This window comes from Haliaeetus albicilla, chromosome 3 (genome assembly GCF_947461875.1).
Source record: "Haliaeetus albicilla chromosome 3, bHalAlb1.1, whole genome shotgun sequence".
Classification (NCBI taxonomy): Eukaryota; Metazoa; Chordata; class Aves; order Accipitriformes; family Accipitridae; genus Haliaeetus; species Haliaeetus albicilla.
Genome location: NC_091485.1, coordinates 15,668,231 through 15,694,215, shown reverse-complemented (window position 1 = coordinate 15,694,215; position 25,985 = coordinate 15,668,231). Strand labels below are relative to the sequence as shown.

The 25,985-nt window shown below is 35.6% G+C and overlaps 1 protein-coding gene across 5 annotated transcripts in view; it reads left to right on the top strand.

Annotated features, from left to right (window-relative positions):
• CCDC102B (coiled-coil domain containing 102B) overlaps positions 1-25,985 on the top strand; it is a 176,283-nt gene that overhangs the window by 50,051 nt on the left and 100,247 nt on the right. For 2 of the 5 annotated variants that reach the window (XM_069778886.1, XM_069778887.1), the window contains one exon: positions 7,287-7,391. In XM_069778886.1, the coding sequence (XP_069634987.1) occupies positions 7,287-7,391 (105 nt within the window). Of the gene's footprint in view, positions 1-7,286; positions 7,496-25,985 lie in introns of those variants that run through there. The other 3 variants (XM_069778884.1, XM_069778885.1, XM_069778888.1) reach the window with 2 other exon arrangements.

Genomic DNA, 25,985 nt, shown 5'->3' with positions numbered 1-25,985 from the left:
TTTTCTGGAGAGAAAATATTCACATTTGAAGGGAAAATGAAACATCCTGAGGTTTTTTTTTTCACACATTGCACATTGTTTCATAAGCTTTCAATTCCTTTATAAATCAGAACCTGTAGCTCTACCTGAGAACATCTAAAATTATTATTCTCTCTACACATATGGCAATATATATTTTCTGTGGAAAACAAACTGTGAAATTCTTTTCACTGAAGATGTGAGATAAGTATCACTGCTATTCAATCAACTTGCATTTTTAATTGAAGTTTCAGTAATAAATTTCAAAATTAAACATAAGTATTCCTGTTCCTGTGAAATGTTTTTGTGTGAAAAGTGAAAGGAGATAGACTTTAAGGCAGCAATAGATTCATTTAAAGGATCTGGGGTTTTTATGTAATGAAGGATAAACAAATTTTTTTAAAAATTCCAGGTTCCCTTTAAAGAAACACAGGAACATGTCTATGTGTATACACATATACATGCGTGTATGTATTTTATATACACGTATATGCCCACAAAAATTTCATTAGGTCAGTTCAAAACAGCTAACACTGTTCGAATGTTTGCCTTGCGTTGCATTTTCAATAGTATCTGGCTCAACTTCCTTGGTGAGAAAAGTTCATCTAGCTGCTTTCCTCATCTTGCTGTATTAGGTCTCACAACACTTGTTTTCTCTGGTGGTGTAGTGGAGAGGAAAGCAGGTCTGCACAAATTACTTGCATGATGGATGAGGTTCAGCCTTTTGAAACTGTGTAGCATGGGGTAGATCAAAAGATCCCAGGGGTGCATTCAAGCTCAGTGAGGGGGAATGGGTCCATCTCAGAGCAGCTCTAGTTGTACAGTTATGAAACAGTCTACAAAGCCCATCAGCATATGTAACTACTCTTTTTTCTCTTCTTTTTTTTTTTTTTAAGTGAAAAAGTTACTTTCTTGAATGGCAGGGAGCTCGTAATTGGAAAATAAGTTTGGTACGCTTTTTCAATTCAAAAAACAAACAACATTCCAAGTCTTGTTTCTAGAGGGAAATGGATCCCTGAAGCTTATTCTGTTTTCTTTTGCTTTGTTTAAATGAGAGGAATACATTCTCAAAAATCTGAGTTAACACCTAGCATTGCCTTTAGTCATTGCATTTAATCTTTTCTTTTCCAGAATTTAAAGCACCAAGTTATAAAAAGACCCTTCTTACAACATCTCAAAGAGGGATGAGCAGGCTTGGGTGTGTTCTGAAAGACCATAAACCTGCAAGATTTTTTGCACAAAATTACGTTGAAGAGATCATGAAATACTTAATTTTGCTTGTTCTTCCTAACTTAATTCCAGACCTGATTTTTTTTTTTTCTTTGCTTTAGTGTCCCTATTCAGTTTGGAAGAATGACTTGAATGATAGAGAAGCAACTTTCCAAGGTGTTTAAGTTTATATGCTTTATAGGAATGTACCTTCATCTCTTACATAAAAATAAAACTCTTAGAAGTTAGAAAATTTTCAATTAGAAAAACAGTAGTGCAATTCTTGAATGGGACGTTACTCCTGTGAATATCTGTTTTTCATCTCTGAAGGTAAACAGCAAGAGAATATAACATTGCAATTTCTAACTCACTTTAAAAAAAAAAAAAAAAGTAAAATTAACCCAACTTTCTTTTTTTTATGGATCTAAATGCACCACTAAAAGCTGTAATAATACTGTACTTTCACAGTAGGCCTTTGTAGTGAACATACTGTTGTTTCTATCATGAGCAACCATTAAGCCATTAAGATGTTTTAATTCCTAATTAAATTAAGAGGGTGAAGCTAATTCATGGAACAAGTAGCTGAACTTGCATAGGAAATACTTCTCACACCTGATACATGCAGTACCCATACTGCTTAAAGAGTTGAGTTGCTTAAATTGTTTTGAAAATACGACCAAGTAACAATTGATAACTAAAACTGGATTCATGTATGTCATTGGAAAAATATTGCAAACAGCAAATATTTTTTCTTTGTTTGAATTTTTATTCTGCAAATATCAACATGTATCTTTACACATGCTCATTATTCTGCATGCCAGAAGTATCCTGCTTAAAGATTGTAATGACTTGATTAGATTATCTATTAATATAGAATACAAAAATTCAGAAAAAGTAATGTAAAATAATATTCTTTAATTTTCAATTAAAATAAACGTATGCATCCTCCTTTACTTTAGGAAGATTACCAAAGGTGTTACCAACAAATACTTGGTCAATAATTTTCAGTTTTCATATATTAAAAAAAAAGTAAATTCTCCTTCATGCCTTTTTAATAGCAATATTTCAGTTTTCCACTAAATGAGTTAAAATATAATAATTATTACAATATAATAGATATTATATGTAATTTATAAGTATAATAAAATTAATTTTATTTGGCTCAAGATAAAATATGTTGAAAAATTCATATAGAAGGATGAGACTAGTCAGTTCAGGAACACCTGTGTTCCTCATAAAACAATAGGTGTATCAAAACTGTTTTCTGCAATCTGTATTACATTGATACGAACCTTTCCTGTCTGTTTTAAATGCAAATATGTAAATATTTGCAACATAGCTCTGTCAAGGATGGGGTCTGGAATATTCAGGTTAAAAGCAGCCCTGAAGCAAAGAGAGACTTCCCTCTGCTGAGTCTTCTTTCAGCTCTTTACAACAGCTCCCATCAGCTAGCTGGCCTTGAGTGCCTCCAGCTGAACTCCTGGAGCTGGAAGGGTCCTGACAGGGGTTTTGGGGTGTGAGTGGGATTGGGAATGCATTGCACAGGTGTGAGAGACAAATTCTGTCTACTCAAAAGAAGGTGCATCTTTTTAGCTGGGAGTGACAAAATTACACGTGATGACTCTGTGAAGTTGGTGTTCTGACCTGGAAACTGAAAGTTGGGATCTGGCACCTCACTTTTTTTCACATGTTCTTTACCAAAGAAGAAAAAGAGAGCAAATACTTCCTATGAGAGCATCATATGAAACGTGGTATTTGGGATACGCATAAGGTATAGTTTGGGAGAGCTTTAATGCATAACAAACCAACCCTGATTACTAACACCCTGAAAATTATTATTTCAGAAAATATGAGTTCTAGTACTTTGCTGGACAACAATTTATAGTAAAATCAATTATACCAAAATTGTCTATTCAAGATTTTATACAAGTTAATATTTTTTTCTGACTTTATTATGGAGTTCTTCATCTATATTGTATATTAAATATTTAAATTTATCATTATAGGACCTTGTAGACATCTTGGGTGCAATGAATTGAAATTTTACAGACAGAGAGATAAGTAAATTTATCTTTGACTCAGATCTTGGTTTGGTAGTCGTCTTGTGCTTAATTGCCTGACTGAAATTCAACCTTGGATGGCTTTGTGATTTCTCTCTACTTGAAGTCTGCCAAAAATGAATTGGTATTGATCAGTGTCATCGGTGTGAAAAGGTGAACTTTCAGGCTTAGAATTTGAGTTGTGTGTTTTGGCAGATGCTTTGCAAGAACATGGGGCTTTCTTGTGTTCCAGATCTTTCATGGGTACTTGTAAGACATTATGCCTGCATATTATGCCTGCATACTTATTTAGAAAATATACAGGTTTTGTGATTGTAATCCAGTAGATGGTATTTGAACAACTATAAATCTGCACAATTGGGGGGGGGGGTAAAAAGTATTGGTGATAAATAGAGGTATGTCATCCCTTCATTTCCAGTTGTTGTACAGAAATTCAGTGGATAGAGTTTAAAGACCTCATTAGAAACATGTGAGCATCTAACATTTTCTCATGCATTGGCGTTAACTTCTTGTACTCTATCATCAGTGGGCAAACCATGCCAAAAAATATCAAACCCCAAAACAGGGGTATAAAATTATCTTTCCCTGATTCCCTGTTTAATCTCAGTACAGATGTTTATCACATTCTAAGGAGTTTAGCTTGGTAAAAAGCCTCTAAAGACTGTGAGGTAGCATGAACATAAAATATAGGGTTTTCACTCTGTTGTATTTTACCCACATGGACCATACCCCCTAAAACGAGTAGTTTTGTAGCTGTGTAGTCTTTTCATGCAAGAAAAAGTCCATAATGTAAAGACAACTGCTGAATAGCATAATTGTTTAATAAGTTAAAATTAGTTCCCAGTTAGTCTGCAAATATGATACAGAGCGTCAAAGGAATATATTCCTTTCTTACTTGCTAGTTTGCCTAATCTTAGATCAAAGGCCTATTTCAGTTTTAAGAACTGTTTCAGAGTTCTCTCTAAATAATACTCTCCAACAGTGTATTATGATGTGAAGACTGGCCAAGGTTTTAAGAATTCTCTTGGTGTGTGTGGAGGGTTGCTCGTTTGTTGTTCTTGTGTTTGCTTTGTTAAGGGGAGCAAATAATCCGTGATGAGAAGGAACAGCCTGAGGAATTGTCTTTTGCTGGTGGAATAAAATGCCTTTAAACATAATCCATTCAGTTTTTAACTCTTTGACAGTTGACTTTTCTAAGTGAAGTAGTTGGTATTCATCATCTGTATTTAGAATCATAGAGTATCTCAAGTTGGAAGAGACCCATAAGGATCGAGTCCAACTCCCTGCTCCTCGCAGGACTACCTAAAACTAAATCGTAGGACTAAAAGCATCGTACACATGCTCCATGAACTCTGACAGGCTTGGTGCTGTGACCACTTCCCTGGGGAGCCTGTTCCAGTGACCAACCACCCTCTCAGTGAAGAACCTTTTCCTAATGTCCAACCTGAACTTCCCCTGACTCAGCTTCATTCCATTTCCTTGTGTCCTGTCACTGGTCACCAAAGAGAGGAGATCAGCACCTCCCCCTTGAGGAAGTTGTAGTCTGCCATGAGGTCACCCCTCAGCCTTCTCTCCTCCAAGCTGAACAAGCCAGGTGACCTCACCTGCTCCTCGTAAGTCTTGCCCTCGAGACCTCTCACCATCTTGGCTGCCCTCCTCCAGGCACACTCTGACAGTTTGATGTCCTTCTTATTTTGAGGCACCCCAAAGTGCACGCAGTACTTGAGGTAAGGCCACGCCAGTGCAGTGTAGAGTGGGACAATCGCCTCCCTCGACCGGCCAGCTATACTGTGCTTGATGCACCCTAGGACATGGTTAGCCCTTTTGGCTCTCAGGGCACATTGTTGACTCATATGCAGCTTGCCATCAACCCAGACCCCCAGATCTCTTTCCATGGGGCTGCTCTCCAGCCTCTCGTCCCCCAGTTTGTACATATAACCAGGATTACCGCCTCCCAGGTGCAGAATCTGGCACTTGCTCTTGTTACATTTCATATGGTTGGTGATTGCCATACATTATGTGAATTGGCTTAGAACTGGAATTTAGAGATGGCTCTAATTAATTTGCTAATTAAATATTTTCTTGTAATGTCTTAGTTCTTTTATTCTTGATTTCCTATTTATTCCAAGGAATATACTTTAGTATTTAGGTGCAACTTTAGCTCATGAAGTGTCCATACCTAAATAATATAAACCTTTGGAAATTATGGACCTCATTTTCAAATGGATAAACTTATGGATGGGGTCTGATTTATACATGGAAGCTGTTTGAAACATCAGCACTGCTGTTTGTCTTTTATCGTTCTTCATCATGAGAAGATGAAGCTTGTGGAGTAAAAAAGCACTTGGTCTTCTTCTTTTTTTTTTTTTTTTTCCCCCTCCTTCCCCCTGTTTGGTCTTCTGGGGAATCCTCTGGTTTATCATATATAGAATATTAGCTAGAGGAATATCTGGAAAAATATTATCATTGTTAGTAAACAATCACTTGTTATTTTCCATTGAATATGATTTTTGTCCTTACTAGAGAGACTCAAAAAGCATTTCTAGTTTCCTCTGAAAATCTGAATGAGCCTCTTTAACTTTATAGAGTATCTAATTGTTTCTATTTGTTCAGAAATAAGGTGGGAACAGACAAGTTTACTATTTGATTTAGCTAGATAATCACATTGTTACAATTCACAGGGTCTGAATTATGTTTTTCTGATGCTGTAATGCCTCATTCTCTTTGCTTTATGTGCAATAGCTTTTCATTATTTGCCAGAAATTGATTTTAAAATAAAAGTAACCAACATCTGAAAAAGTACACCTTCCTAGACCTTTCTAAACCCTTGTTGATACAGATATCCTGTTTCTTCAATGAAACGCCCTGCACTGTTGTCAGTCTATACTTTTATCAAATAACCAATTTTAGTTTTCACAGAACTGAAAATTGTAAAGTTATTAAAATTCTGACTTTTATGTATTAGCATTTCTCTTCTTTTTTTCATGTAAGTTGAAAGATCAAGAACCTTTCATTTTCACAGTTTTTAATCTATCTTAATCTCCTTTAATCTTCTTATAAGTACCAGTTAATAATAACTCGTTAATAGTAAGTACTTATCAATAATAATCTGATAAATATCTCTTAGTACCTGATAAGTACCTGTTTTGTGCTATACAAATAAATTCATTTTATCAATTTTTCTTTTGAAATCTGAGGAGCATTTTGTACATTCTTGGCAAAACCTGTGTCTAGTTGTCTGAGGGGGAAATAAAATCAGTTGTTAGGTAATTATTTTATAGGACTTAGTAACATGACTTTTTGTTGATATGTGTAATTCCTCCTGTATGTGGATTAGATAAATGGATTCAGAAAGATGGGTTATCCTAAATTCAGGTTACAACATTGGCCATAAAAGATAATATTTCCCTTAAGACTATTAATTGTGACCTCAAGAAACAGAGTAGTCTGAAAACTTAAAAATCTTTCATCTGGTCATTAGGATAGCAGTTTCTACTACTGAAGACATACTTTAGAACTTCTTCCTTTTAATGAATATACATCATAGTCCTTCTAAAGTGTAAACAGACTATAACTAAAAATATGCTCCTTGGGGGAATAAAAAATGAACTTTGACACTGTCAGACCAAATATCAGTCTCAATTTTATTTAAAACAAAGTCTTTTGGTTTGGTTTGGTTTTAATACTGTTGTTCCATAAATAGCAGGGAGAGAAATAAGATTTGGTTACCAGTTACTATACTAAACTAATAGCTATGCTTTAGGTAAAGGTACAATTAATGAAAAATTGACTCTTTTGTTCTTTTTCTTTCCAAATTCAAGTACTTAACATTATGAAACATGGAAAATTTATATCTTGGACTGATTTCTAAGATGCCCACCTTATGCTGAGGTGAGGCCATTAGCCTCACCCAGTAAATAACAAGGTTTTTTAATCATATTATTCTTTTTTCTTTTTCTCTCTTTTGGTTGTTCTTTCTCCCACCACAACCCTTCCCAGCTGGAAAGACTGCAGTTTGAGAATACCTCTGAATGGGGAAAGAGAGAGAGACTTGAAGCAGGAAAGCAAAGTTTGGGAGAAGAGAACAGAAGATTGAAGTTGCAGGTAAAAGAAATTCAGGGACTTCTGGAGACGAAAAATAAAGCAACACTAACTAAATTGAATTGTGATCATCACAATGCACAAATAAGCTGCTAATTAAAAATAAGGTATGTTCATTGCTTAGTTCGATTACTTGGAAGAGCATTCCCCAAAAGAATTACTATTTCATAATGTCAAAATGTGCCCCTAAAACAAGGGTTGTGCGATACAGAACAGCCTTGTCTGCATCTCAGACCTGGACAGTTAGAACTCAGTGACTTTGAATTTCTGTAGGGTACAGAAACAGAAAGAAATATCTTTTTTATTTTTAAAAGGAGCAGGGAGAAATGACAAGTCTGACAAGATGAGGGAGCAAAAGTGAACACTGGGAGTAACAGAGGAGATTAAGTAAGCTTTGGTAGCTATAGAGTCCTGATGAAGGTCAAAGCAAAAAAAGCTGTGAGACCAATCATTCCTCTGTCTTGCTGAATATTGAATCACTTCTTAGGGAAGAGAGAACTGAAGGAAGAGCCTTATTTCTTAATTTTTTATTCCTCTAAAGTTCTGTTCACTTTTAAACCTTATTGTACTGCTAAAAATGATGTGATAAATTACTCAGAGACTCTCAGCTGTGGGTATTTCCTTTATTTTATGGTTTTCCATGCCAATAATTAAGTGGTAATCCAGAAGGCTCTTACTTTCATTGAGACTCTGAAGGCTGTGCAAGAGAAAGCAAAAAACCCACCAACCCAATCAATCAGTAAATATACATACTTGATGTTACAAGTTGGGCAACACGAAACAGTTAACATTCTTATTTGCAAATAACAAATAATTTACTGTCATTTATATGCATTTACTCTTGAATAATGGCAATCTGAGTAACTAGGACCAGATTTAGGGTATAGTTACAATAAGTAATTTCTCTTGGGAAAGATTGAGAGACAGGTTCTGTACTTGAGGTCTGCTTTTAAATGTAATGATACGATTTTTCTGTATTTTTGTGATGGCTCAGGAGCAGCAAATTACAATTCACACATATAGATTACCTTTATAAAATATCTTGCATAACAAACACCTGTTCTGGATATTCCTTTATTAGTATTTATTTTATCATACCATATCATATCATACCATATCATATCAGCATTTTAATGATTTTTTTGTAATGCAAGTAATTTGAGGTTGGAGATGTTGCCAGAAAGATGCTCATCTGCTAAGGCATGTTACTGTATTCCAAATACCTTTTAGTTACAAGGCTGTCCTGGGTTGGTTGGTTGGTTGTTTTTTAAAATGTTGCTTGCAGAGAATACTAGACATCTGTGATCAACTCTGTTAGTATCACAACTCTAACTGACACAACTTCACAAATTTTAACAAAGTCAAAAGGCTGAGATGGAGCTCAGTCATCTCTCTTTCCTTCTCATAAAAGTGAATATCCCTGCAGTGTTTGCCTTTTCCTAGCTGATGATTTTAGGATAAGATTGTCTTCAAAACTATTGATTATCAGTTTAAAGGAGAAAATTAAAAATTGTATTTTAGTGTCAGCTGAAACTATGAAATCTGTCATCTGTTGGATTGGTAACAGTTATTATCCAAAGGTTAGGGTGAAAACTGATTTGTTTGCAGCTGTTTCTATCTCTGATTTAGAAGAACTGCAAATCATGGAATCACAAAACAAATCAGGGTGGAATGGACTTCAGGAGATCTTCAGTCCAACCTCCTGCTCAAAGCAAGGTCGGCTCTGAGGTCAGACCAAGTTGCTCAAGGCTTTGTCCAGTGGGGTCTCAAAAACCTCCAGGACTGCACAGCCTCTCTGGGCAGCATGTTTGTGATGGGTTGACCCCAGCTGGCAGGTAAGCTCCCACCCAGTCCTCATTCACCTCCCCAGCAGTGGGATGGAGGAGACAACTGGAAAGGCAAAATTGAGAAAAAACTCATGGGTTGAGATAAAGACAGTTTAATAAGTGAAGGGGGGGAAGGTGATGCAAAACCAATCACACACCACCAGCAGACCGATGCCCAGCCAGAGTCCAAGCATCAGCTACTTTGGAAAAACCACCACCCCTCTGTTGTTGCAAGGGACTCTTCCTTCCCAGGTGCAGGACTTTGTCATTGTTGAATTTCACAAGGTTGGCCCCTTTCTTCAACTTGGTTACAGAACTTGATTGGAGCATGCCATCTACAGGCAAGGATATTGCCTCTGCCTGTCCCAGCTTTAGGGGGAGATAGAATGGCCTTGATGGGAGCATTTTCCCTCAGAGCTGTGAATAGAGGCATCTGCTGTGCCAGGAGTAGTTTCTCCATTCTGGGCTGGGAACCTTGCCCTGTGGTGCATCACCACCAGGGTTGAACAGTCTTGTAGTCTTCAGCAGCGTTTCCAGCCAGGACTCCTTGCCAGGGCCTGCCATAGTATCCTAAAGCATACTTGCTCATGGTGCCTAGGGCTCCTGGCCTGTCTTCTATGAAGCCAAACACCCACTGACAACATGAGTAAAATTAAAGGTCAACAGTATTAGAGGAAAGGACGACTGTGGTGAATCCTTAATGCCACAATGAACTCTATTCACAGCAGCAAAAATTTAGTAAGATAGAAAGATCCTTATGAGAAAAAATACTCTAGCAATGAGTTCACCTCCAAATCAGTCATGGCGCTGGAGACCTGGCCAGCCACATGTGGAGAAGATAGTGGTTTGTAGAGTTAGTTAGCATATTTTTTTAACCTTGCTGCTGACCTTAAATGAAAAACAGGGGTTATTATAACCAGAATATTAAAGGGGTTAAGGAAGGAGAGAGTGGCTTTTCAAGGATTCCAGCCTAACTCAATTTGTATCTTAGATAGAACCTGTCTATTCCTATGTAGAGACATCCTAATGTCACTGTTGAACCTTTCTAATTTCTGAGACTGTCTCTGTCTAATTTGATCTAGTACTATCAAAAACCTGAAAAGAAAGGCTTTGACTTCTGATTCAGGAGCCTTTTTTTCTGGGATAACAGCTTGGGTTCAAATAAAATAACGTGTTATATGCAGGGTTAGAAGAGTACAGAAGGATGATTTCTGTAAAATGTGGGTGTTGGTTAGATGTTTAGGTTAGCAAAGGGAATCATATACAAGATTGAAACCACAGCACTCTCAAGATCTTTTGCATCCTAATCTGAATGATTAGGGCTTTATTTAGTAAGTAGACAAAAGGGATATGGGTAATGTGTTATGGAATGAATTCCAGAGCAAAACACAGTTGCCCAACACCCTAGCTTCTCCAAAACCTGTATTTGTGAGATCCATTGTAGTTTAGAAAAATATATAGTGTTATTAATTGATGTATGGCTGATTCATACATTTAAAGGGTATAAACAATGACAACATTTTTTCTCTAATAACAGTTTTAGTAAGATTAAACATGGTATCAAAATACAGAAGTGAAGTCATTACATCCTTGTCTAAACGGGTTTATGTTGACACTTAGTTATCTTGCTCTTTAACAGGTATATGTTCACAGAATATAGAATATGTCCAATCTCTTGCCACTCATGGTAGTAAATCATGGAGATTGAAGTTCTGAACACAAAAGTTAATATTATGTTTTGCACAAAATATGAGTCCTTAATATTATTCTTAGCTGGCAGTATGTTGGTTTAAAATGTTTCCATATGCAGTTTTTGAAAGGTTAACTTCTGTTGTATGAGATAAGCAGAATTGATGAAACAATTGAGAACAGACATTGTTACTATGCGATTTTATCGATTGTACTTCTTGGAATAGAGAATACTGTTTAAATTAATAGTTTTATTATTTGACAAATAGCATGGCAACAAATATTAAATGGATCTAACTGGTTCATCTAGGAAGGGATAAAATGAAAGAAAAGACCCCTTGTTGATGGTATAGATCAATACCCAAAACATGCTGTTTATGGAAAGGTATTTTCTATTTCATCTGTGAGTATGACCTTGAAAGAAACTTCTAAATTAATTTTAGGGAAGAATAACTGTTCTTCTATATTATCTGTAATCATTATGGTAAAGATCTGGTTAGTGAATATTTGATTAATTGAATATGTTTTGTAGTGGACTTGTACAGAATTTAAGTGTAGAATATTAAACTATGGGGCTTGTGGAGGCATAAACTAATTTTTTTTTTTTAAAGTTTAATTTCCCTTTTTAATATGATAAGTTTATAATGTTGTTAGGAAAAAATTCTATAAATTTTAAAGGTGGAATGATGGACAACGAGTATTTTTAAGATGAAACCTTTTTAGGTTAACATTACCTAGTGAGATGGGTTTAAAATCATTGATGCTGTTTGATTTTTCATAAGTAGGAAGCATTCAAATTTTTAGGCAATAACTTAAAAAATGGTCTGTGTTGGGTTTACATGGCAAGGTTTTGGTAGCAGGGGGACTGCAGGGGTGGCCTCTGTGAGAAGAGATCAGGAGCTGCCCCATGCCAGACAACTGGTTCCAACTGGCTCCAAAAGGAGCCCACCGCTAGCCAAAGCTGAGCCCATCAGTGGTGCTGGTGGCGCCTCTGTGAAAACACACTTAAGATACACTAAAAATGCTGAGCAGCAGTGTGTGATAGGGAGGAGTGAGGAAAAAATGTGAGAGAAACTGCTCTGCAGGGCCAGAGAAAGAAGGGGAGCCAGAGCAGAAATTCCCCCGCAACCTGTAAAGACCATGGTGAAGCAGGTTGTCACCCTGCCACCCATGGAGGACCCCACACCAGAGCAAGTGGACATGCCATGAAGGAAGGTGCAGCCTGTGGAGAGCACATGCAGGAGCAGGCTCCTGGCAGGAATTGCAGCCCATGGGGGACTCATGCTGGACCAATTCTTGAAGAACTGTGGCCTGTGGGAAGGACCCACTCTGGAGCAGTTCATGGAGGACTGTATCCCATGGGAGGGATGCCCTGCTGGAGCAGGGAAACAGTGTGGTGAGGAAGGAGAAGCAGAGAGGAGCTGTTATGGACTTGACCCATAACCCACCATTCGCCATCTGTACATAGAGGGAAGAGATAGAGGAATTGGAAGTAAAGGAGTGAAGTTGAGACTGGGAAGAAGGGTGAGAGAGAAGGAACATGTTCTTATTTTCATCTTTGTTTCTCACCATCCTACTCTATTTTTAATTAGCAATAAATTTAATTTTCCCCAAGTCAAGTCTATTTTTCTCGTGATGGTAATTTATCTCAACCCATGAGCCCTTCCATCTTATTTTCTCCCCTATCCTGTAGAGGAGAGGGGGTGAGAGAGCAGCTTGGTGGGCATCTGGAATCCAGCCAAGGCTATCCCACCACTGTGTTAGAGGTGGGTGCGTTCCTCGTGTTTCGTAGGCAAAAATTAATCTTTACAATAGCAACTTAAATGAGATTGGTTTTCTTCGTATTTTTAAAATAGAGGGACAATATCCACTCTCTCCTTTTCCTTAGACAAAAGATGTGAAAGGGGTATTTCCTCCTCCTAATTACAAAATGAGATATTTGATGATAGTTTTCTTATATGGCAGAAACTAGTTACCCTGCTGTAGTTATAAAGTCTTTGTAATTTCACAAAATCGGTGTGTAAACTTTAATTTTTGTGAATGCAAAATTTTGATATGGGAATAGTTGTAATGTGAATGATGTGCTTCCTAACTTTAATTAAAAAACATCAGTAAAGGCTGTGAGACTAAATTACTGCTCCCTAAATCTATTTTTTTAGTTGAATAAGAAAACAAAGTTCAATCGTTCCTTTTTTAATATCTAGAAAAATCAAATTAACAAAAATTTCAAAACAAAAATTCTCTCTTTCTGTACATCTCTAAGGAAGATGTTAAAACACTCTTGTACTCACTTCCAGATTTATTATCAAGATAGTATCTTTTTCTTCCTTTCTCTGTAGATTAAGCAACTGTTTCAAACATACTACCAAAGTACATATACTGTGATCTGTCTTGGTATGCAATTGTATGGCGAAGATTTCAAAGTGATTGAAGTATTGGGTGGATTAACTGAAGGAAAGAAACACTGTAAATTCATGGAAATAATGGCTACATACTTGATTCTCAAGAAAAAGAACTAAAAATACCACAGTTTTTAAACTTTCAGCATCATAAGGTGCTGTTTCTTCATGATTCAGGGAAAAATATTATCAGCTATTTTTCATCTTTAGTTAGGAACAGACTGGTTTTTAAAGATCGCTGTATATATCAGACCTCTTTGTTTCTAGTGCCTTCTAGGTTGTAATGGATTACCACTACCTGTGTGTAAACCCTTTGGATGAGAAGCTGTTGGATCAGATCACACCTTAGTAACACACATTTTATATGGTATATAAAATACATATATTACTTTTTTTTTTTTTTAAGAAAGCAAAATCTCAGTTACAGTTTTGGCAACTGAAGTATTAAATGCTCTTCTCTTTTTCCTAAGAAAAATAATATAAAATATTCATTACAGGTAGCTGAAAAGATTGTTCATACTGTACTTTATTCTTCCCAGAAATATTTAGATCATTTTAAAGTTTATTCAATTTTATTTGTTCCAACTGTTTACTATTTACTTGAATGCAGATGTACTGGGTCTGGCTGGGATGGAGTTAAACTTTCCTCAAAGCAGCCCATGCAGTGCTGTGCTTTGTATTTGTGGCTAGAACAGGGTTGATCATGCACCAATGTTTTGGCTCTTGCTGAGCAGTGCTTGCACAGCATCAAGGCTTTCTCTCCAACCTCCCATGCAAAGGCCCGTAGACTAGGGGTGGGCAAGAGGTTTGGATGACAAACAACCAGGACAACTGACCCAAACTGATCAAAGGGATATTCCATACCATATGATGTTGGGCTCAGCAATAAAAGCGAAGAGAACTGGGGGAGGGGCATTTGTTGTTAAAATGTTTGCCTTCTGAAGCAACTTCTATGTGTAGTGAGGCCCACTTCCCAGAAACTGGCTGGACATCACCCGCTGGTGGGAAGTAGAGAATGCATCTCTGTTTATGAGTTGGAGTTTTAGGGGGTTTGGGGTTTTTTTTGTTTTGCTTCCACATGCTGCCTTTGTTTTTTGGTTTTCCTTTATTAAACTGCCTTTAGCTTGACCCATGAGGCTTCTCATCTTATTTTCTCTCCTGTCCTGCTGAGCTGGTGGAGTGAGAGTGGTTTGGTGGGCACCTGGCACCCAGCCAAGGTTAACTCACCACAATAGAACAGTTTTAATGAGAGACAGCCTTATTACTCCAAGCTCCACAGAAACTTATCACAAATTATTGACTAGAACAGTATTTACAAGTACAGTTGTGAAATAAAATTTAAGAAGTGCTTGAGAAAAATAAATGGAATGAGATAAGGTGACAAATGCTGCAGCAGCATTAACAGACTGTAACATTTTGGTTCAAAGAAGTAATGAGGCTTTAAGGAAGATCCCCTCATCATCCCCCCTTGAACTGGTATTGCTTTAGTTCAGAGTTATTTTGTGCACACTTAATTCCTTCTGAAGGAAACTATGTGGGAATCTCTGCTTCAGATATTCATGGTCCAAGCCCTAAGGGAGTGGACAGAGCTGGACCACTGACAGTTTTTGGGATGGCCTCATACTGCACGTGGATTAAGGGCCATAGGAGCAGGCAAAACCTAGGCTCTTGTGTTTGTGCATGGGCCTCAGCACCTGCTGCTGCAGCCTACTTTTCCACTTCTGCTGTGCTGATTTACTGGTGTGAATAAAGCCAAATACAAAAGGAGATGCAGATTGCTTCCTTGTCAACAGAGATCACAGTAGATGGTGATCTGTCTGCCCACTATCTGAATGCTGTGATCTGCCAAAGGTGTTTTGAGGAGGCAGCACAGTACAGAGGAGGAATTTTATAATTTGCCTGGATGATGTGAGAGAAGTTTTTAATAGTAAGGGCTTATACTAATTGCCATGTGTTTCATTCCTGGTTTTGTGTCACAGATCTCTTGAATTGAGTTTTTAATATATTTTTTACTCTTTATCAGAGCAAAACTCGAGAGAAGACATAATTATGGTATCATTATTAAACACTTTGATACTTCACCTAGCACTGTTCACCTAATGGAGAATTATCTTTGTTTCAGTGCAAACCTCTGGGGCTGGTTATTGTGATGGTAAAGCAGTACTGGCTGCAGAATTTGCTCCCTTAGCAGATTTTTAAAACACAAAATGTTTTGTCAGAATTACCACTTGGGATACAGGGGGCTTTTATATGATTTTTTTTGCTAATTACTTTTCTGGTGAAATGCTCATTTTAATTTCTTAGAAAACCCGCTAAAATGTAGAGCTAAAAACAAATAAAAAGAAAGTTTTACAGATGTGTTCATTTCCTCTAGCAAATTATGCTGATGTTTAATAATAGCAAAGAAAAAAATTACTGGATTGCTAACTGTCATGTATCAACACTCAGCACTTTTTACTTTCCTCACCAAATTGTTTCCAGTTTCAAAAATAATTAGTTCAGAATTATTGACAAGCAGAAGCTGAAGGTCAAAGACCACATTTAAAAATGAATCTGTCATTTGCATGTGACTATTGGCATAACATTAAGAGCATTAGTATGCTTCAAATTTTTCATTTAAGTTTAGTATTTTATCTCCTATTTTCTAACTTCTTGAGTGGGCCTGTAAATTGTAGTGATAAAATTTTGAAAGAATGTATATAAATTTTGAATTACACTTTTTATAGCAATGGTAAAAAAAAAAAAGTATAGGTTTTGCTGACATGTGTGTATAATCAGCTATTCTATATTGTATTTTTTCTTAATTAGGACAAGGTTTTGATTTGACTTAAGAGTACTTATTTAATATTGTCCTTTGGCTTTCATAAAGCATGAATATCTTAATATGATAATTTACTAAGGGATATATTCTAATCATAAAATAATAGAAGGTCTAGTTTGTGGCAGACTGAATGCAGTTAAATGCCAGTTACCTTTTTTATTTTGGCAGAGTAGCATAAGAGTATTTGCGTGACATCATAACAAAAGTTCTTCTAGCCCTGTATCCCATTTCTGACATTGACCAAAAATGAATGTGTATGGAAGACTTACTAAGGGGAGCACAAGAATACTTTCCCAGACCACTGTCATGGCTTGTTCACAATTTATGTTTTAGAATGTTCCAGAATGAGAGTGGTGTTTTTCAACTCTAATACTTCTTACTGAAATATCTCTTCTGTGAATTTTTCCAATTCTTTTTGAACACATGTAAACTTTTAACATTCACTATGGCCTGTCGTGAAAAATTACAAATTTAGCTGTACATTGGGTGAAGTATTTGCACTGTTTGCTTTAAATCTACACCAGCAATTTCATTATATTGAAACAGAAAATGAATTCAGTTCCCTCTTCCTTCACTCCATCTGCCCCAGGATCCTATATGGCAATTCGGTTTGGGTTTTTTTCCCCTCTGACTCAAGTATTATATACCAGGAATTCCTTACCATCGATTGCTTATTATTATTTCTCTGAATTTCCAGTTCCAAAAGAATATAATTGGGGTGTGGGGTGTGTCCACCCAATAGTAAAAAGAAATACACTATTGAAGATGTTAACGTATGGCTGGAATAATTATATTTTCTGTTATGCTTAACACACTTTCCCTAATAACTCTTAATCTTCTGTTTACTTTTTTACTGCTATTGCACAATATTTTTAAAAAATCCTTTTATAAGTGTAAGATCTCACTTTGAGTGATAATAGTAAACTCAGAGCTGCACCTCTATCAGTAAATCAGAACTGTGTTTTGATTGTCATTACTTTATATTTTTTTCTCTTTTCATCACTAAGTATGGAAAGCCTTTACTACTTTTAATCCCCTGGTATTTTTGTTTCTGTTTGTATTTACCCAGCTTCCTAAATACTTTTGATTTTTCTTTTCTGTGGCAAAAGCCAAGAATGGTCCCCTTTGGGATCTACAGATACGATTTTCCTACAGCATGGAAACTGGTCGTTTATTTCTCTCTTCTTGTCCCTTCTCCCTTATCTTTTCCTGATTTAATAACTAGGTATTCCAGTATGTGAGGGCCTTTTCTTTTTCCAAGTCAGCTACGTTTCTGTAAGAATCATTGTGGAAGGCCTTTGTTAAATGCCTTTTGAACACCTGCCTGACCTCTGACCAAGCAGAGTCAATTTATTGACCCATTCAGAAAACTGAAAGAGATTGTAAGAAGACCTACGTTTTCTTGCATAAAAATTGTTTTGATTCTTCTTCAGTATATTATATTTGTCCATGTGTGATCTTATTTGTAATTAAGAATGTAAGTTTTCCTGTTACAGGTATTAGGTCTTTCTTTTTTCTTTGATCCCCTCTTGAAGCATTTTTAAAATTGTTATTATGCTAGCTGTCTTCTAGGCCTTCTGAATTCTTTAATGACTGGTATCTGGTCCCAGGGTTTTTTAACTACCCGTCTTGTCTGTCTGTTTCATGACAATGTTCAATTTGAGACAGCTCTTATGATGTAGCCAATGTATAATATATGAGCACAGGATTATTTCCATGCTTCTCCTAAGTGAATATAGAGGAAATTCAAGGAGCTCTCTTGCTTCCTTTATTTTTCATCCTGATTGTGTAATGGTCAACAGACCATCAGGTTTCTTGCTGTTGATTTATTAGAAAAAGGATTAATAATAATTTTTATAACTTCTGCAAGTTGTTCCTCATATCATATTTGGCCTGACTTACTATATCTTTACAAAAAGACTGCCAGAGGTAACACAGCTGAATGTTTTATTTAGATGGTTATGTCATTAATTTCCTTCTCATTAATAAATTTATTTCAGAAGTAAATCCTTAATGAGTGTGTATGTGGCAAAAGTTGTGATAGCTGGCCTCATTCTAGTGTTTGAGTGTTTATCTGAATTATTAATAAAATGATTAGATAAAAATTATTTACGTAAAAAGTAACTAGGGTAACTTTTAAAAAGTAGAAATAAATCAGATATTTTAGCGTGTTTGTACATGTGTTGGTCCAATTCTCTTTTAAAAAAAAAAAAAGAAAGAAAAGAAAAAGCAGATTAGGGTTAAAAAATAAAAAATGGGTATTCTTCAAGAGTACTCTGACAAAAGACATGGTGTAAATTTCTATATTGAAAAGTATTGAAATATATTCCAGTGGTGTTATAATCTATGGAGACACAAATACTGTAGTATAGAATGTTTCTTAAATGTTGCCATAGGGAGGACTAAAGGATGGCAGTGAATTAACACTCTTTGACATACATGTTCCATTTTATTAAACTTTTAAGCTTTATTCATCTTAATGTCTTTTTTCATGCCTGGGTAATAAGGTTTAATTTAAGAAGAACTCTAGGTAATGTAAATGTTGTTGTGTATTGTTCTGAAGCATAAAAGAAAAAGTTCTATGAAGGATCAATTTAAAAGAGGTCCAATTTGCCACATCTGTAATGGGATTCTGGACAAATGTAGTAGCTGTAACAGTTACAAATTGTCTTCTACTTCATATGTGGTTTATTCAGTAAAAATAAAATGTGTTGTTTTGATACAGCAAAGAGAAAACCATACAATAAAATGTGAGTACCTAATGTACAGTGTCCATGATGTAACTCTCTTGCAGACTTTCAAAGTTGTTTATAATAGCGCCATTGGTTCATAGTAGATAATGGATGGTATCTGATTTTTTTATAATGTGATTTACTGTAACCTCAGGGTATTTGTCATAATATTGTGGAAACTCTTGTAGAAAAATGAGGAGAAAGTAATTTGTCCATGTTTATCTATGAGGAAATACCAGTGTTATGGGCTTATATAGCAGCGTCCTTTTGTCATTTCTACATTTGTGGCTGTATGTGGCTGCTTCTTTGTCCTAAAACAATAAACCCTGGTGATCCTGCACTGCTTTCTTCCTATTAATGCAAATGTATTTGTAGCCCTACATGTATATGAAATCACTTCTGTCATGTATATTCATAAGTACTGTAGAGAAAAAAAATTTTGGCAATATTTTGCATCAGAATTTATTCAAATTCATTTGAAGCGATAGTGGTGATATTCAAGAAACTGATAAACCACTATGCTTTCACTCCGCTGGAGACACTCCAAAATCACTAGACTATAACTCAAGATATTGATCTAAGGGGGAGAGGTATGTGTTTCTGAGGTTTTGGGGACATTGTTTATTTGTTTGTTTAAACAAACAAATTGTAAAGAAATTGGAAATCCCAAATAAGCTAGTGCCATTCATCCTTCTGTATAAAAATAAAAAACTATGAGACAACAAACTCATAAGTCAAGTCTGCCATATGCAAACCCAACAGATGTTAGGTTCAATGCTATTCCAATTACTGTTAATTAATGAAAAATATTTTAATATTTTTGAATACCTAGGAGTTTGCTTTACTAGTATTTCTGTAACTATGTTATACTCAGTTACATCATAGCAGTGCATAACACTTTCATGTGGCCTTCAATTGCTTAAGAAGATATTCTAAAGAATGAGGATTTATTGTTATAATGAAAGAAAAATAAGTATGGTCCTGATGTAAGGCAAACAGCTTTAACTAGTCTGTGGTACTAGAAATAATTTAGCAATGAAACTATAATTTTGTAAGGACCTTTGTGAATCTGTTACTGCTTTGCAGGGGAGTGGTGAAAATCTGAACTGATGACCATAGTGCTTTGGAAACAATTGTTTTTAGAACAGGACACTTAAATTTGGAAAAAAAAAAAGAGTTAAAGAAAAGATGTTACATTTTTTAAATGTAAAAAAAAAAAAATCCCACATTTCTCAACAAAATTTAATTTGACCCTATTTGTCTCTTCTGTTTTCAAAACGTTCTACAAAAAACTTGTACCTTATAAACTGTTAAGTTTGTTTCCATCAAGAAATAATGAATGCTTCAATAATGTTGAAAAATTGCGGTGTTAACACTGAGAGATGAAGTATATCGAAGATATTTAAAAGCCTTGAATACTTATAGTTTTATTTGATGAATTTATGCATTCTCTGAAGTAGGAAGAAATAAATGTTAATGAAGTTGATACGTCCTGACACTATTGTGACTACAGTTTACTAATCTGTAACTAATTGATTAGGTAACAAAGGATTAGAAATCACATGTTTTTAATTTCCAGGCCCATTTTTCACTATACGAGTTATTTCTTATCCAAGAACAATTTGTTCTTATGTGTTTTCCAAGTGCTTATTTTTTCTGAAATGTTACAGGTCATGAAATTCAGCTTATAATTTATTTATAAGGAATTTATTACTAGTGACTCAAATCTGTGATGACAACTCACAAGAGGTTTTCAAGACCTTTCAGAGTGTGTGGTGCTTACTAGCTTCTAAATGCACATAGGTTAATTTCATTGAACAGTGGATGCAACCTGCACAGAAATGTTAAATGAAATGCTCCAGGATATTCTTATATTAAATTTCACAAGAACAAATCAGGCTTGTAAGTGTGAAGCAGAAGTTTTGCTCTCTGGAATGCTGAAGGTCATATGCCAATCAAACACAAGTTGTGAAAACGGGAGTTTATGAGGAGCAGTGACTAGAAATGTTTCAAATCCCATTTATTCCTCCTGCAGAGAAAAAGATTGTTTTTCTTCTTAATGAAAACAAGATTTGTCTCTAAACCTTGGATATGATTCCCTAACTTGTATATAGTACTGTAGAATACAAAAATATGTTCTATATCATCTTCTATAATTTTCTGAATATCTCTGTTCATCCCATGCGTTTGTGTTCTGTCCATTATAAAAATGTGTTTACATACTGAAGTAATAAATTCAATTGATGAAAAAACCCAATACATCTATAATCAAAACAATGCAATACTAAAGTATTTGAAAAGGTGTTTGGTGTTCAGTACTGTAAGCTAAGACTTAACTTGTTCTTTATGTTCTCTAAATTCTTATATGTTTAAATACAATGTGTTTTCTTTATCCTGAAAAGGATATAAAAAAATAAAGAAATGATGTTAGGATCACTTGTAATTACAAAACTTCTATAAATGGTCATACAAAGCTAGACACAGTAAAAATTAAGTTTGACTTATGTGGGGCTTCTTGCTTTGATCCAAGAACAGGAAAATGGAATTATGTTTTAAAGTAACAAGGCCTTAAAAAAACAAATAAAAAAAAAACCTAACCTGTAAACCTGGTTGGCCTGAAAGCATATTCCAAACTGCAACTGGGCTGTTTTATGAAAATGAAAGAGTTGTAAGCTGGTGTGTTGAAAATGTACATTGTATTTCAAATATACTTTTTTTGTTGTTGTTAGGATTGCTCCTAAACAGAAGGTAAAAAATAATCAAATAGCTTTTCTGTACATGAGTGAGACATGAGAAGTACAAAACTTCGGGATTTTTTTTTTTTTACCTAAAACACTTGATATGAATGACAGAGAAAGCAATTGATGAAATATAGCCTTGTTACATACTCCTTATTAGTATATATGGTTTGTCATGATATAAAAATATATATTTAAATATAAATATAAACAAGCATGTTTTGTAGTGTCGGAGAATCATAGGAAAAGTGTGAATCATCCAATTCATGTCATGTTCCAAAACTCAGGTACATTGATGTGAATTCACTGTCTTACAGCTCCAAGCAGTAAATCAGCATAATAGTAGAATCATTCATCAGGAATGCTTGACAGATACTATTTATGAACTCTGAAACAGATATTGTGCATTTTTTTTTATTCTATGTGGTGCATATTTCTTTTAACAGAAGAATTATTATAAATTCTGATATTCAGGATCTGAAATAAAATGAGTGTTCTAGGTATATACTAGTAAACTGTCATTCTGGACTAGTGAGAGTAGGCTGATAAAGTCCAGCTTGGATGTGTATGTAGGTTGGAGTATTTCATACCCATCTTTGAACTGCAGACAAAATCATAAGGCTTTGTATTTTTCTTATTCTTAAACAGTGCTGCGGGGCTAAGGAATTTCTCTTGCGCTAGAGTGTTTGTTCAGTTTGGCTCTAGAGAAATAGGAGCTGTGTTTTATAAAATCAGATAAATTGATTTTGAAATGTCACCAGTGATATGGTGGCATTTTCTAATATAACTCAAGGTAAATATAACCATTCACTCAAAATTTTCATTGTTGAAATTATGTGGTCATATAGCCTGTTTCTTATTTGGAGTCTTTATTATTTAAATGATATTAAAAAATCATTGAATACGCAAGCAGATTTACCTTTTTAGAGACATTTAGCCATGAATTATCATTTGTTATGCCAGATAAGAATGGGTAATATGAAGTATTTGAACATAAATATGCTGTAAACAATCTCCAGAGAGAGAAAAACTGATTTATCAGTATTAGTTTCAAGATACTTTGTGTTAAGGTCATCAGCATCTGTGTGCTATGATTATACTTCATTTCAGATGAAATATTTGTCTATATTCCCTACTTAAAACATAAGAAACATCATTAATATTATTGTCTTTCTAAAATAAAAGATGTATTTCAACATGCTCACTGAACAAGGCTTTGGTAACACCATAGTTGTTGCTAGTGGTTTGGTTTTAGGGTAGTCTAGAGAATACAGAGAATGGAGAATACTCCATTTTTATAAATGTAGTTATTACCTAGCTACTGGGCCTTCTCAAGAAATAAAGAATACAGAGTAGTCTGCTGTCTTGCATGACCTAAAATAGCCACAGATTGTTGATGCCAAGTGTCAAATTGAAGATTATCCAGTGTCCTACCTATCTCATTTACACAAGCAAAATACATTGTTTATTATTGATTCAAATTTTTAAAAATTTCAATTTTTTTATGTCTGTTATGGTCCTCATTGAATTATCATATTCACATATTTTTGGGCCAGTGGTTACCATAACATTGTGTCAGTCGCTTTATCCAGACTTTCAAACATATTTTTATCATTTTGTTTCTCAAGATCACTGATTTCCACTATTTATACATATGGTAGTAAGCCTGTCATTAGCATGGTAGGAAATGGTTGAGCAGAAGTTGAATGGCTGATCAAAGAATTCCCACTGAGGAACTGTTAGACAAGACAAAGTGGAACTTTTGGTATGAGAAACATATATGGGAAATGGTGGGAAAGCATGCATACCAACTAGAAACTTTTATGAAATTGTGCTATCTTTCTATGCATAGCCTTCAGAGACCAAGAAGAATGCTGTAACACTTCCATCTTTAAACTTTTTGTCTTTTTCCATGTATTGTGTCCTCTTACTCTTCTACCCTAGCCTACTGCTAAACCAGACATAATTCCCTTGATGACACTAGCAAAAGTTGAGAGGAAAATTATGCTCCTTTAGAACAGTCCTCGGGTAAATTGCTCAAGAGAGCTGTCAAAAGAGCTGTCAAAAGTGCCTTACTGGTTTTGTAGCACATGCATTAGAAGTACCTTCCTGGTGATCTGAGGAAAGAGTAATGCTACATACTTCCTTTTTCAGGATCGAAAATAACAATATTATCCTGCAAGAAGGCTTCAGGTGTGCTCTGAAAATTGTTTATTGTGAAGTCTTTCACCACACTGTACTAACTCACTCAATGGCTTCTAGGAACATATCAAAATTATACAGATTTTTTTTATTATTATTTTCATTTTTTTTTATTTAATCCTTTGAGCCAGGTAGAAATTCTGTGTGGTTACTGCAGAGACCTGTTGTTCATAAAAAAAACCCAAATCCTCCCCCGCTAAAAAAAAGCCTAACCACACTACCAATGTTTTTGTATTGCTGTGAGGTGGGCAGCTCTCAGTCTACAAATATAGTTAAGTACAGTAGATCAGTAAGACAGAAAAGTTTAACTAGAAAGTATGAATAAGATATTATATTATGCTAATATAATGTCCTAATGTGTATTTAGGATGACTGTATGACATTGTCTGCACAAGTCAGTAAGATAATCTAGATGGGAAGGTTGCTTTTAACTTTTCTATGTGTTAAATGGGCAGCAGCTGCATGGAATTAGCAAACTGAACTAGACTAAGATATGCAATAGGTATATAAGATAACGTATACTACAGAAGGACTGTGCTTACAGTGGGACTGTAATTATATAAATACATACTGGCAAAACTAATGGTTTTGTCAATGCGATAGCATCCAGCTCAAGATGTACCACAAGGTTGCATTAAAAACCAAGCAAACAAAAACCTTATTGCTATTTTAGGCTAAGGTGTTTAAACCTCTTCTCTGTCCTGCCCTGCCTCAACCCCAGAAATTGTATTCAAGTGGCATCCAAAGGTCTCGTTTATAGATGTTTGGGAGTAGTCTTGTTCAAAGTACAAGTCTTGAATGGATTACAAGATTTCATAACTGAAAATCTAGGGATCTTGGTCATGTCCATTATACAGATCAGCTTCATAAGACTTCTGAAGTGATGCCCTGATTTTGGCAAATGCAGAAGCTGTATTGCAGATGCTCTGCATCATTGGTCTGACCACACACAGTAAATTTGGCATGAGAAAAATGTGTTGGCTTTCCTGAATGTGCTCGTACCATCTGTTCGCATCATACCCAATAGATCTGACTTCTTGGAAATGTTGATTAACTGTACTCATGTGCTAAATAGGACACATGTACATGTTGCTGAACACTAGAGCAGCATGACTATCTGAGAAAGGTAAATGGTGATAAAAACTTAATGTAGCTTTCCTTCGTATTCAAGGTGTGTTACAAAGGATGATTTTTATTATTTCCCTAGCATGATTCTGTTACCTTAAATATGTGTAGCTCTTTGTTAATGGCACTAAATCATGCTTCAAGGAACAGAGCTTGAGGAACAAATGAAATGCCGTTGCATTTCATGACATGCCTGAGAAATACTTATAATGATGTGGTGCATGGATGTTTGTTAAAGCAGTTTTGCATATTTTTTTTCCTCCCTGTCTTTTGATCCTGTGCATTGAGCTTATGACTGTTATATTCCTTCATTTTCTGTGCAGTCTTGCTTCTTGATACTATGGTTAGAACCTAAAAATTACCCTAGTAATTCAATTATAGTTCCTTCAATCTACTATTGTGGTTTAACCCAGGTAGGCAGCTCAGCCCTGTGCAGCTGCTCACTCACTCCCCCTGCAGTGGGATGGAGGAGAGAATCAGAAGGGTAAAAGTGAGAAAACTCATGGGTTGAGATAAAGACAGTTTAATAGATTAAGCAAAGCTGCTCACACAAGCAAAGCAAAATATGAAATTAATTCACAACTTCCCACCCACAACAAGGTGTTTAGAGTCTTCTCCAGGAAAGCCAGGCTCCATCACGCATAATGGTTACTTGGGAAGACAAACGCTATCACTCTGAACGTGCCCCCCTTCTTCTTTGCCCAGCTTTTACTGCTAGGCATGATGTCGTATGGTCTGGGATATCCCTTGCATCAGTTGGGGTCAGCTGTCCTGGCTGTGTCCCCTCCCAACTTCTTGTGCCCCCCTCAGCCTCCTCGCTAGCAGGGCACCATGGGAAACAGAAAAGGCCGTGATGCTGTGCAGGCACTGCTCAGTAATAGCTAATACATTGGTGTGTTATCAACACTGTTTTGGTCACAAATCCAAATTACAGCACCATATGAGCTGCTGTCCTGGTTTCAGCTGGGATGTAGTTAACTGTCTTCCTAGTAGCTGGTACAGTGCTATGTTTTGAGTTCAGTATGTGAAGAATGTTGATAACACTGATGTTTTCAGTTGTTGCTC